At 53.2% G+C, this 13919-nt stretch overlaps 1 protein-coding gene across 2 annotated transcripts in view; it reads right to left on the reverse strand.

Moving 5' to 3' along the window:
* Window positions 1-3973: 3973 nt before the first annotated feature.
* ETS1 (ETS proto-oncogene 1, transcription factor) overlaps window positions 3974-13919 on the reverse strand; it is a 72512-nt gene continuing 62566 nt past the window's right edge. For both annotated transcript variants that reach the window (XM_086766194.1, XM_086766195.1), the window contains 2 exons: window positions 9511-9629; window positions 3974-8414 (listed from right to left, as the gene is read on the reverse strand). In XM_086766194.1, coding sequence (XP_086622320.1) covers window positions 8199-8414; window positions 9511-9629 — 335 coding nt within the window. In that variant the 3' untranslated portion in view covers window positions 3974-8198. The remainder of the gene's footprint in view (window positions 8415-9510; window positions 9630-13919) is intronic.

The following is a 13919-nucleotide window of genomic DNA, read 5'->3' on the forward strand; positions in this document are numbered from 1 at the left end:
AGAGCCTGGTGATTTACGGGGAGCTCTGCTCCGACAAGGGTTTTCCGCTTGCCCAGACTGGGGGAGTGCAGAAGAGAGGGACTTTTGGGGGGGGTTTCGGGGAGAGGAGCACGAGCTGGCAGGCGGATTGGAAACAGATGCTGATGGTGCTCAGACTGTGAAACGCCTCCAGCTTGGGCCAAAAAGGGTTTGGGGCATTGCAGGGGGGGCATGGCCCCTCCACATCTGCCGGCGTCCCCACCGAGGTGTGTTCTCCACCGCCGACCCTGTTTCGAGTGGCTCAGAGGCCGCTGGACCCCTGGACAGGATGGGTCCAAGCCAGATGAAGCGATGCTCTGCAGAGCAGGGTTTGGCTTTTGCGTGTTGTTAAGGCCCAAAATCACCCTGTTCACTGCAGGAATTTTTATTTTTAATTTTCCTCGGAGTGCCTAGGCACTCCAAAGAGTGATTTCTGTCAGAAAGCAGAGCGTTGCTCTCCCCTCCATCCCTCGCAGCCCACGCAGCTGCCTGCACCCAGCTCCCCGTGAGCCCCAGGGCTGTTTGGGTTGGGGCTCGGGGCCCCCCCCGGGCTCGTCGGTGGTCTGTGGCGGGCGCACCGGTGGTCCACACCGAGCCAGCCAGTCGTGCGGCTCTGGCTTCGCCTCAGCGTTTCCAGCTGGTAAATGTCACTAATCGAAGCTGAAAATACACGGCGGCGTTCCGGCGATGCCTTTTCCACCCTTGCTGGAGTTGGACCAGGAGGAGATGGGAAGGAGGGGGTTGGGGATGACCCTGAGCGCTCTGCTCCCATCCCAGAACCCGAAAGGCTGCTGGGGGCAAGAGGATCCCCACCCCAGAGATGCGGCATTTTTGGGAGCACCCCCATCCCTGGGTTGTGGTATTCTGGGGAGCATCCCTACCCTGGGGATGCAGCATATTGGGAAGTATCTCCATCCCAGGGGCGTAGCATTTTGGGGAGCATTCCCATCCCAGGGATGTGGCATTTTGGAGAGCATCTCTACTCCAAGGACACGGCATTTCGGGGATTATCCCCATCCCAGTATTCTGGGGAGCATCCCCATCCCAGGGATGCAGCATTTTGGGAAGCATCCCCAGCCCTGGGCTCCCCACGAGGCAGCTGGGTGCTGGCAGGCACGCGGTCCCCCCTGCAGCCAGTTTTTGGCCCCGGTCGCTGCCTCCCCTCCGGAGCAGCCTGGCACAATGGCTCATTGTGGGACCGGCTTTCAAGCCAGGCCAGGGAACGGCAGCGTTTGCCAGTGCTGGAGGGGGAAAGGCCGCTGGAGAAGCCGGAAAGTTGCTGTTGGATGGCGTTCAGAGGCCTCGGCGCAGCGGGAGGGAGCCGGCCGTGGAAAGCAAACAGAGCGTGGAGCGGAAAGCGCTGACTCCGAAAGGCGGCCCTGGCACCCCGGGCACCGACCAGGGCGGCATCAACCGCGGCGCAGCGAGCCCAGGGTGGTGAAATGAGGCCTGAGTGGCTGAACGCCTCCCAGCAGCCCTAAATCTCCGGTTATTTTGGCGTAGTTGTTCCCAGCGAGCACTCGGCATGGGTGTGCAAGGGTGCGCACGCGTCCGCAGGCCCCGCATCACCAAGGGAAGATGCAAAGCTCAGCACCCCGCCACTGTGGACCCTGCCGGCCTCCTCGCCATCCTCCCCATCCTCCTCCCGCCTCCCCCTACATTCACGTTTCTCTTCTTCCGCCGCCTCCTTCCACCCCTCCGGTTCTATCTCAGAGATTTCTAGAGAGCCCTTCCCTTCGTTCAGCCTTCAGTAATTTCAGTTCCTCTTCCAACCTCTCTTTATTTCCCCCAAGCACCAGTTTAGCTCTTCCATTTCAAGACACTGACCTGAAAAAGACCCCGTTTGCTCTCCGGCCCCTGTTTAGAGCAGCAGCTCTCGGCCCCCGTGGCTGCTTTCGAGTGTGCAAAACCCCCTCCGCCCCACAACCGCCAGCCCCTGGTCTCGGGGATCCGCTGCCTCCCGCTCTGGATGCGTACATCCCCGGGGACGTATGCGCTAGAGCTAGGAAAAAATCCCTGCTCGTTGCTCCGGCTTTGTTTAAATCACGCGCCTGAGCAGCCAGACAACAGCACCTGGGGCCAACAAGCTGCGCAAAATCCTCCTAAAAGCGCAATTCCCTATTTTTCCCGCTCCCCAAACTCCGCTTTTCCATCCCAGATTTCCTATGTGGGTTATTTGCACCAGGTGCCGGAGATGGGGCGACGGGGCAGGGGCATCAACAGGGGAGCGCTGGCTTCGTCCGCCGGCCCCGGGTGCTTCCTTTGGGGGAGCGGGGAGGTGGGGTCCTCGCGGCCCAGGGCCGTTAACCGCCGGCCATCATTTCCCTAGCGAGCAGCCCAGGTGCGCGGGGGCTTCCCCTGCCTGGTATTTTTAGCTCAAGCGTTAAAGCAATCGTCTGCCATAGCTGGGGGAGGATGACGAGGGACGCTGGCTGCCCGCGGCGCAGCTTCCCCTTCAGTTTTTAATTCCTCTCCTTCCCTCTCACTTGCAAGGAGCAGCAGCATGCTCTGGTTTTGCACAGGTTTGCTCCCCTCCTGAAGCAAAAATCCCTTTGAAGAGCTGGGACACGGTCACCCCTTTCGTTTTTAGCCGCTCTCCCCCCCCGCCCCCCCGAAAAGCCTCCGGTGTGGAAAGGCCGCACGGAGACTTGAAAGCAGCAGACGGGAAAGGAGCCGCGCTCGCTGTTTATTTACCCAGGGCTGCCGGGCCCTGGCGAGCACGAGGCCACACCGCCTGGCCCGGCGGCTCCAGCTGCGATGAAAAGAGCTACGGCGAGATCAAGGACCCGCGGCGGCTTGGAGCTCCATCTCCCAGCCAAGGATGGAGCGGGGGACACCTGCCCAGTGACCCCAGGGTTTTGGGGTCTCAGCCAGCCTCTCTGCCAGACCCGGAGATTTTGAAACCCAGTGGCGTTCAGCCGGCATCCTGCGATCACGCTACGGCTGGAACGTGGACCATTATGGTTCTCCACTTCTCCTCCTTCAGTCCTTCCCCAGGACATCTTGCTTCCCGCCTGGCTGCAAGCTGTGTTGCTATAAATGGAGTTGTTATAAATATTCCGTATCCCGGATTCATCCGTTGCATCCTCTTTATGCCGATGACTCCTCCGCCCTTCTCGGCATTCAACAAATCCGCATGGCGCGTTTCCGAACACTTCGTCTCATCCACTTCATGCTGATTCAACGATATTGTCCTCTGGGAATTTCCCACCGCACAAACTCACCAGCCCTGTGAGTAAGTGTGGGCTCCGGGACCCTGAAGCTCTCCGAGATGCTGGCTCGTTAATCAACACTTCCAGACCTACACGCTAATGAGTTCCAATCAAAGCCCTGTCCAATTAAGGCACAACACAGATTTCCTCCTGACTTGATAAGGATGAGGAGACACCAGAGCCAGGACGAAATCCGCCGGGAAAAACACCATGTACAAAGATACAAGTATTTTTCAAAGATCTGAAGCACAACAATCTGAGTTGATGTGTTAGGAGCTTGGAGGCAGATTTCTCCTCCTGATGGACCACAGCCCAACATCTCGTGTAGGAAGGTGGACGCCCAGCAGCATCGTGCCATGGCGAGGACAAGCTGGGTTGGCTACATCGATTTCACAAGAGCCTGCTGAAGAAAACACCACCGTAAAAGCCATTTGGGGTGGTAAACCACAGACATCCCAAGTTCCCAGGGGCGATTCACGATGAAAGGACATTTGGAAAGCCTGGAATTGCCCCTGGGACAGCAGTGCGGAGCGGTGATGGTCTCGAGGAGCTGGAGAGGACAACCCGAAGCGAGAGGGGTGCAGCATCTCCCTTCTCCAGCCAGACCCCGGTTTCCTACAACCACACAATTTTGTTTAATAATTAAAAAAAACCCAGAACTTGCTGGGACTTCTAAGTTTTTGCACTTTTCTCCCCGATTTTCAAGAGTAAAGGCAACCAATAAGCACACCGAGACGGAGGGGTAGGAATTACTCTTCTTTTAATTTCACATGGTTTAAAATACAATATGAAATAAGGCTACAGTATATAAAAAACTCTCCAGCAAAATGATGTGCCAGCATCAGCAATTAAAACAAAACCAATCCCCTCCTTCTTTAACAATTCAATGCAGGAGGGACTTTTTTTTTTGTCTCTTTTAAAAAAAAAAAACAAAACAAAACAAAACAAAACACAACACACGGACACACACACACGTCGCTACATCTCTAAGCTACCTCAGCTCAGTTTTTTTTAAAAAGCACCTGCTTTTTCCTTTGTTTTTTTTTTTTCATCCCGCTTTTAAAATTTTTTTCCACTTTTAAAAAATATAAATTATACGAAAATACACGTTGGAAAATAGTCAAACAGTACAATATAACAATATCTTTTTTCTTCTTCTTCTTCTATGTTTATCAGCTTAAAAAAAAAATCCCATGTGTAAAAAAACAAAACAAAACAAAACAAAAAAAGACTTTTTTTTTATTTTTTCCTACTGAGGCAGTTAATTCCTGGAGATATCCTGTTATAACATATATGTATACATAGATTTATCATTTATTTAAACCTCTTTGGAATGTAGACAACAGCTCGCAGATGTTATATAGACCCTACCAGAGAGCAGAGCACGCCAAGGCATCCAAATTTTAGCAACGCTAACGAGGAACAAGCAACCAGGCCCCAACGCCCCGCAGAAAACCCCTCCAGAAGAGCAAAAGTCAGAAGACCGAGACGTTTCCCACAGCGTTTGAATTTACTGGTGCGTACTGGGACTTTTTTTTGGAGGAGAAGTTGGTTTGGAAAGATGGGAGAAGGTTAAATCTCACAATATTTTCTATTTCGTGCCCTATTTGGCTGTTTCTCCCACGTCTGGAGCGGGATGGTGGCAGCGTGGAAATAAAACAGATTTTATTACAAAATAATCCAATAAACTGGATTTACACACATGGCCTGCGGTCATCCAACACACAGAGATGGAGAGGGACAGGCGGCAGACAAAACGCTTGCATTTTTCATCAGGTTGGGTGGTTTTTTGGTTTTTTTTTCTTCCTTTTACTGAGGTCCCAAATATCGACCATGGAAGCCCTGGAAAGTTGCTCGCAAGCTTCCAAATCAAGAGAAAATTCCCCAATTTCCACAAGCCGCATCAATCTGTTGAGGGTGAAGCTTGCCCCGACGCAGAGAAATCAGCAGAGGAGCGAGCCCCATCACCAGCATCCCTCTCAAACCCATCCCGTGTGGGTGGGACAACCAAATTTCCATGGTCTCCAAGAACTGGAGGTCAAAGGGTTTGGGTTCCAGCACATCCCTCGCCGTAAGTCAACACGCAATGAAAAAGCAGAAAGAAAAAGCAAAAAAAAAAAAAGCAAATTTCCAGTGTATCAACAGCACACAGCCCTCTCCGGGATGGTCTCTAGAATGGGAAGAAAAAATACAGGAAAAATAGATGTAAAATGATGAACCTGATGGCCCTGGGACTGTACTGGGATGGCAAAGGGCCAGGAGAAACGATGGAGAAGCTCCAGCCAGGGGCTCCTTCCGAAAAATAGAGCTGCTTTGCACAACACACCCTTTCTAATCTTTAAATCATCTTTCCAAAATCACCAGCCATGCACAGGTTCAGCGTGGAAACCTGGAAAAAATAAGCCCAGCGAAGCGGACGAGGGCTTTACCCTGGCAGAAGGATGGGGTTTGTACCCGAACCTGCGGTTCCTTCCGTCTCACGGAAATTGTATCCCTGTTTTCTGCTTGAACAAGGCACTTCAGCTGCAGCGGAGCATCCCAGCAAGGCAGGAGAGACGTCCCGGGGCACGTCGCGGTGCCGGGGGCAGGGGGGTGCAAGGAGGATTTTCAAAGCAACGCTGGAAGCGGCCCACGAAGGGGCTAAGGGCACTTTACAGCCGCACGCAAGACAGCTGAAAATCCAACCGGACAGTGTATCCTTTTGGGATGCTCCTTAACTGCTCCTCCCCATTTCTGCGCCGTCACACCTCGCTCGGCTGCAGCCAGGCTTCATGCGCAACATCTCCGTTTTCCTTTCCTCTGTCCAGCTCTCTCCGCCCCGTCCGCCCGATGAAATGCGCTCAAGTTCAAACTCCCAGCAGGCAGCTGCACGCTCCTCCTTTGCTGCATGCTCCTTCCACCTTCCTTCCGTCTCATTTTCCTTCCTTTCCATCCACCTCACCCTTTTCTTCCCATAGCTCGGCGGGATGACGCGCAGTCCCAGCCCTGTGAGCTCCCTTGCCTAAACCACCATCTGCTTCCACCCCACCTTGGATGGAGCTCCCTCTTTGCCTGCTCGTTTCCCCTCCACCGTCACCTTTTTTTTAAGCACGCAGCAGTTTTGGGGCTGATTTGCCCCAAAACTCCCAGCTAGGGACGCAGAGGTGCTGTAAGAGCCCCCAGCTCTGGAGGAAGCAGAGCCCAGCACCTCCAAGCATCACCTTGCCCGCAGAGTCAAGCACCCCATGCGATGTTGGGGTTACGTGCCCGAATATTTCGGCTCTCCTGTCCTGCTGACTGCCTGGGATCACCCGGCAAGCATCTCTGGAAAGCCACTCCCTGCCTCGCCCTCCGCTACCGTCTCCCAGTGCCTCTGTAAGGAAGGCAAGTACGTAAAACACACAGACGGACAGACAAACGACACAAAAAGAAGGGACTTTTGGTTCAAACGCGGAATACTGGCTTTAAAAAGCAAACGTCCCGTGGCTCTCAGTGCGGGCAAGACCCCATTTCCGCAGTCAGATCCGCAGGGATCCGGCTTCGGGGTTATGTCTGGGTATGGAAGCGCTCACGGCACGAGACCTCTGGTTTATACTGGTGAGACGCATCGTGTTAATCCCACCCTGCCAGTTTGCAGGATCAGGCTGACGAAAAGCAGCAAAGAACCCATTGGCAAGGACAATTTCCCTTCTCTGTGTGCCCAGGCTGGTTTAGACACACAGCAATAAAGAGAGAGGCGGTCGGAACAGGAAGAAAACAACATTCCCTTTGGTTTTTCACCTTTTTCCTGATTTTCCCCGTCCAATCCACTTTTATATTTTCCATTTACCACAGGCAAAACCTGAGAATTTCTCCTTTTTCCTCTTCAAAAAATAAAAAACTCAAATTTTCTAAAAGCACCAAAGTGTTCCTTGAGCAAAAGAAGTGATTTGGAAAACACGGAAAGATATTTTCCTCGCAAATCCTGATCGGTTTTGTGCACAAAACGCAGCCCCTTTCCTAACAGCAACAAAAAAAGCAGAAATTCCAACCGGTTTTCTCAGCAAACGGCACAGCAAAGCGCGTGGCACTGGAAGCAAGAGCGGCACACCCAGCTCCCAAACTGGGAGCCAGTTTGGAGTTCATTTTCCTTCACCTACGATTCGGAGACGCTGAGTCGGAGCGCTGCACGTCTCCAGTGGGGTCTACATAAAAAAAATTTCTTTTTTCTTTTTTTCTTTTTCCTCACTGTGATAAAACTCTCTGCTGGCATAACAGAAACAAACACACACAATATTGCAATACTGAGACCATCGTAGAGCTTAAGACTATTAAAAAAAAGAAATACTGGCACAAAATTTAATAAAATAAAACTTTAACAAATTAAAAAAAAAAAGTCTTGATCCCTCTTAGCGAAAATTCTGTCTTTTGCAGAAGACAACCAAGAGAAAGGCGATGCAGCAAGAACGACAAACCGCTCTTGGTTTTTTCCTATATTGCCCCTCCCCGAAGCAGGAATGTCCACCCACTTTGGCTTTCCCTCCCCGTCCCCCAAAAAAAAGTTTAAAATCCTCAAATCCTGGGGAATACTGTCATTTCCTGAACTGTCAGTTTGTGTGAGTAACACAAAAACCAAAGGGATCCGTTTGATATTTTTTCTAAACAGCGAGGGATGGGGAGGGTTTAGGTTTTTTTTGAAGTGAGCTACATTTTTCTGGCTTTCTTAAAACTCAGAATTTCACCCAGAAGAAGCCTGTCTTGGAGCTTTCAGGAAAAAAAAAAAAAAGCCCATCCTTCTCTGAACCAAACTTTTCAGGTTTTGGACAGAAGTTTGCCTGTTCCGCCACCCAACATCATCCTCAACACATCAAATCTGAGTTGCTCTTTAAAAAAAAAAAAAAAAAAAACGACAAAAATAACAGCAAAAATAAAAAAAAATAACCAACAGAAAAAGTCCCATCAACTCTCCAAACTGACACGGGGTGAGCCTCCGCCCCCGGCCAGCTCCCTTCACTCATCGGCATCTGGCTTGACGTCCAGCATGGCGTGGAGCTCCTCGGGGGTGTAGCCCAGCAGGCTCTGCAGGTCGCAGACGAAACGGTAGACGTAGCGTTTGCCGGCCGTCTTGTGGATGATGTTCTTGTCGTAGTAGTAACGCAAGCCACGGCTCAGCTTCTCGTAGTTCATCTTGGGTTTGTTTTTCCGCTTGCCCCATCGCCTGGCCACCTGGGAGAGGGGTGGGGAGAGTCAAGGAGGGGAATGAAAAATCAGCCTGGTGTGGTTGGGCAGCCACGGGCAAGCAGCAGTGCTGGACGTGAGGGAAGGGAGAGGACTTTCCTCGTCTTTCAGATGGACACAGGTCACATTTGGGAAAACCAACCTCCACGCAATGGTAGAACATTGCAGACGACTCCATGAGGATATACAAGTCAGGGAAGGGAATGAACGTTCCATCTGCTGCCCAAAACCAGTGGGAAGTTGCCCGTCTGACCTGCACCCATCCTATTTCATAGAATCACAAAATGGTTTGGGTGGGAAGGGACCTTCAAAGGCCACCCAGTCAAACCCCTCTGCAAGGAGCAGGGACATCTCCAACCACATCAGGTTGCTCAGAGCCCCGGCCAGCCTGGCCTGGAACGTTTCCAGGGATGGGGCATCCACCGCCTCTCTGGGCAACCTGGGCCAGTGCCCCACCACCCTCGGTGTAAAAACTTTTTTCCTAATATCTGATCTGAATCTGCCTCCCTCTATTTTGAAACCACCACCCCTCGTCCTGTCACACCAGGCCCTGCTGAAGAGTCTCTCCCCACCTTTCCTGCAGCCCCCTTTTGGCACTGGGAGGCCGCTCTAAGGTCTCCCCGGAGCCTCCTCTTCTCCAGGCTGAGCAGCCCCATCTCTCTCAGCCTGGCCTCACAGCAGAGCTGCTCCAGCCCTCTCATCATCTGCGTGGCCTCCTCTGGACCCTCTCCAACTGGTCCATGTCCTTCTGATGTTGGGGGCTCCAGACCTGGCCGCAGTGCTGCAGGTGGGATCTCACCAGAGTGGAGTAGAAGGGCAGAACCACCTCTCTCATTTGAAGAGCTTTGGCACTACACCTCTCTCCACCAACTCTGGGCACAAATTACTGCTTCCTAGGTATTACTGCAGCCCGATTTTTAACGAGTTTTCAGCTGAGCTCTAATTCATTGCTTCCCCCTACACATACCTGAGACCAGAACAATGCAACTGCCCAACCCTCAGCCCTGAAGGAAGGAGGGAAGGGTTATCCACCCAAATATTTCTGAATAATTTGGGCTGTGAACTTAATTTCAGGGCACTCTACCTCATCTGGGTCGGAAAGTTTGAATTCCCAGCCGTCGCCCGTCCAGCTGATGAAGGACTGGCAGGACTTGTCAGTGAGCAGTTCCAGCAGGAATTGCCACAGTTGGATGGGTCCACTGCCTAGAAAGACAAAGGAAGCACGAGACGTTAACGCCAGGAAAAGCGCGCCCCTTCTGTCCCGGGGCAGGGAAAAATATTCACAACCAAACAGTGCTCATTGAAAAAAACAAAACCGACTACAAAAAAAAAAAAACATCAGCAGCCACAGGGCAAGATCTGGGCTTAGATGACGGCTTGAGAGTCAAATTCTGAAGGTGAAAGAACTTCCTATTTGCACTAAAAGCTGAATATTCATGCACTGGAATGCTGCGCTTCACGTTACATAAATAGGATTATTCTTCTGGCACCCACACAGGGAGGAGTCATTGTCTTGGCACAAGAGCACGGCAGCTTCCCCCGTGCCAAAAAGCTCCTGGCCATCGCATGAACTCCGGCAGACTCCCGCTTCCCGACCTTGACTCTTTGCTCCGTCGCTGTTTACCGAGATAATGGGAGACCCAGGTATGAAAATCGTTTGGGCCTCCTTCCAGGGCGTGTTGCTGCAGGAACGGGCTGGCTCACGGAGCTCGGCGTGGGGGAGGCAGGGGCGGGCTGGCTTGGCGGGCAGATCTCACCAGTTTAGGACTGGTGGATCTCCCCATCGTGGTCTTAGCGACCCATACGCAAACTCCCTGCGGCTGCCAGGTGCCCAAATCCGGTCGGAGCAACATGAGGCGGCGCGTAGCGTCTTGGGCCACGTACATTCAGCCTCTCCTTACGACGCCGCGGTCTTCATCTTTCCCTCAAGTGCTAATTGTGGCCAACAGCAATTTGCCTCGTGGGCCCGCGCCCAACACATCCAACCCGCAGTACCCAGCGCGCGGCATCGAGAGCCCACGGCTCTGCGGCCTCGTTTTGGCCGGATTAATGGTGATTTCGAAATACTTATCTCTCCTCTGCGTGTCCCAATCAAAGGTAGAGAAGCCCTCAAGCTAAAATCTCTTTGATGAGCAACTTCCAAACACAGCCGCACCCAAAATATTGCGCTTAGCTCCGGGCAACGTGTTGCAGGAGAGGTTTTGCCACGTTTTCAACGCAGCTTAGAGTATATCACTAATAATGAGACTGACAATAATAACAATAAACACAGCCAGCGGCTAGGGGAAATGATTTATTACAAAAAGAATTGCGCAGGCTGGATTAGGACAGCAGACCGGGGTAAACCCGCCTGCTGACAGCAATGAGCGCAAGCTTCAAGCAGAGGAAAAAAAGAAAAAAAAAAAGAAAAAGGGATGGAGAACAGCCTGTTTCCGCAAACGGCTGTCAGAGCTGTGGCTGTGGGATAATCCGCGGAGGGAAGAGAGGGCTCTTCCCGCTTTCCCACACGGCAGAGGGCTGACGGCGTCGCTGTGATCATAAATGGGAAGGGACGCTCGGCAAGGAAAGGCTCCAGCCCGTCGTTCTCGGCGGGAGCTTGCCAAGACGTTGACTCTGCCACCATGCTCTCCAGTAGGGACGGGGTGGGGTTATCCAGCCAAAACGAGGGAGGAAATTCAGGTAGATGACTTTGCCGCTCATCCGAAAGGGAAGAGGCAAAACCCTGGCCTGAAACGCCACCGCATCTCAAAGCTTAGACCTATTTATAGCAGAGAGCTTGAAACACGGCTAAAATCTTGGGTTAAAATGAGGTCCTCGCAGGGAATCACAGGTGATTTCATGTGGGTCTGGCTTCTCCTGGCCCGTTGACTTAACATCAACACCCTACACGTGTTCAGAGAGCACCCAACACCCAAACCAGTTTACCAGAGAAACAGCCCTGGGAGATAAGAGTGAAGCTGGACCGGTTTCATCACCTTGCATCTATTTGGTTCCAAAAATAAGGTTTTTTTTTTCATTCCTTCCCTAAAATAAGATGGACCTGGGCACACAACACCCCTGGGCCACGCTGGGGTGGTTCAAGCATCATTAACCCGAGCGGCCGGCACAGTTCACGCTTGGTGCTCGCGGCTCGGCTGCCAGCTGGCGTGGAGAGGTGTCAGGAAACCCAATCACTTCTCAACCTCTCTCCAGCAAGAGAGGAGGCCGGGTGCCGCTCGGCCGGGCATTTTGGAATTTTGAAGAAAGACGTGCCACCCTCGGAACAGGAATTCCCAAGGTCTATTCCGAGCTGCCCGCGGGAGACGCGTAAAACCCCAAATTCTTCTACGTTGGACAAGCAATTATGTCAAGAATGTGTTTACGGCAGACATGTCTCAGCTCCTATAAACACACGCCCTGCCAGAGGGGAAGGCCCCGCAGCTGTGCCGCCGGGGCACGACTCCGAAATGTCAGCAAGGCGGGCGATGCGTGAGGTGGCAGGAACCAAACCCCGCCACATGCCCCAGCCTGCGCGCCCAAAAACAGCTCTGGGGAGATCACAGGGGGGTAGGAAGGTGAAATGGTCAGGGAAGGGGTGCTGGAGGTCCATGCATGGTCTGGTGGGCCCATGCAGCTGCAATTAGTGCAGAATTCAGAAACGAGCTTCTTTGGCCTGCTCTGCAGACCAGCAAGGAGGAGGGAGTTATTTTTCCCAATGTCTAAAAAGATTTCAAGGTGACCCCTGGCTCATGCAGAGATGCCACCCCCAGGACGTCACATCTCCAAAATTATTAGGGCAAGCACGAAGCTGCCAGGCTTGTCTCCACACCCCAAACCTCCGCCTCCGTCGGAGCTGGGAGCAGTGCCCATTTTCCATCCCTTCTGTTTCAGCCCTTCCGTTCATCCCCAGCCGGGGCTGGAAATCCCCATCGCGACGTTTAGTCCGGATCACTTCACGGTGCAAGCACACGCAGCCACATCGACTGCCCCGAGGCAGGACATAGCCCACCACGCGACCTGATGGCTTGGTTACCTCCCAAAACAACCACCCCTGGAGTGTTCTTGCAGCCTTTTTTTTGGATGCAGCCCCAAGTGTTGTGGGGTGGAGGGACATGGGTCACTTTTTATGGTGCTGGTCCCACCACACGCATCCAGGGGCTTCCCAGAGCAAGCCCAGTCCCGGCTTTTGCTCCACAAAAGACAAGGCAAGGGCGGTGGGATGTCCTCCTGCCCCGTCGCGACCTCCAGCACTAAGAATAGCGCCTGCCGGAGGGGCTAGCCTGCCTGACGGGGACACAATGGGGGCCCTGTCTGGCCCTGGGTGGCACTGAACGGGGTCCTTCAGCACGGAGAGTCACACCGCAGGAATTCTCCCGCGTCAGGGCGAAAATATGCCTCTCGAGCCGGATAACGGCCAAGATCGCTGGCTGCATGGCGGTGCCTTCTCGGCACCAGTCTTCTGATGGCACCCGTGGGTGTCCCCAGAGCAAGGGGTTGGGTGTCACGCCATCCCTGCGCCAGGGGTCAGGAGTGGAGGTTCTCTACCACCTTCCTACCCTTTGAAACGAAAAGATGCACGACGGCCACTTTTACTGGTCATGGTGGCACCACCCAGCTGCGGCTGAAGGGCATCTGCGCCCTACGCGGGAAGGCACGGCCCAGAACACATCATCCTCACTCTCTCTGAGACAGTTTCACAGCTCCACCCCTCTCAACGGCCTCTGTTTTGTTCTCCTTCTTTCAACCAACAAGAAAAGAAGACAAAAAATCCCTGCTGAAATTCAAAAAAGCGATGCACCTATACTCTTCTTTCTGTGGTTTGTGGTTCCAACCCAACAAAACAACTTGGCGTAGCAACGTCTCCAAAACAGCCTTCGCCTCGCTCACGTGCCCACCCTGCCCAAACCCCCTTAGACGGCACGGCGGCGCCGAAGGTCCCCAATTTCCCCCACTGCGCTGGGGGACAGCAAAGCTCGACCCCGTCGCTTCCTTCTTAGACCGAGCCCAACCACCTCTTCCCCAGCTCTGGCCCAGACTGGCGCTGGTCGTCACGCCACCACGAAGCACTGGCTTTGCATAGGTGGAAGGGCAGTAGTGGAGCTCAGATGGAAGCATCTCCAAAAAGCAGGTGTAAAGAAAGCGAGGAAGGACCCAGAAAGCACCTTCCTTGGAGAGCCAGTGCTTTTTGGCCATGCTTATAGGCAGAAGAGCGTCCAAGCAGACCACTCTGGACCAATTCTGCTCTCCTGATGCATCTCAGGAGGAATAGCATGTTAGGAGAACTGGTCTCACATCTGGCAAAGCTCAAGGGGTTTCGTGACCTTCACACCTCCCACTGAAGGTGGCCCTGCAGGCCAAGAGCTGCCATGCAACGCTCCAGCTCGTTGCTGGAAGAAGGGACCAAGCCACTTTCTGCTTTGCCATCATCTCCAGGCTGCTGAGAAGCTGCTGCTGGCGGCTGCAGAAGCTCTGGTGGGACCCCAGCCACCGTCACGGTTGGGCAGCATTGCGTGG

The sequence above is a fragment of the Chlamydotis macqueenii genome, chromosome 24, assembly GCF_036417535.1.
Source record: "Chlamydotis macqueenii isolate bChlMac1 chromosome 24, bChlMac1.mat, whole genome shotgun sequence".
Classification (NCBI taxonomy): Eukaryota; Metazoa; Chordata; class Aves; order Otidiformes; family Otididae; genus Chlamydotis; species Chlamydotis macqueenii.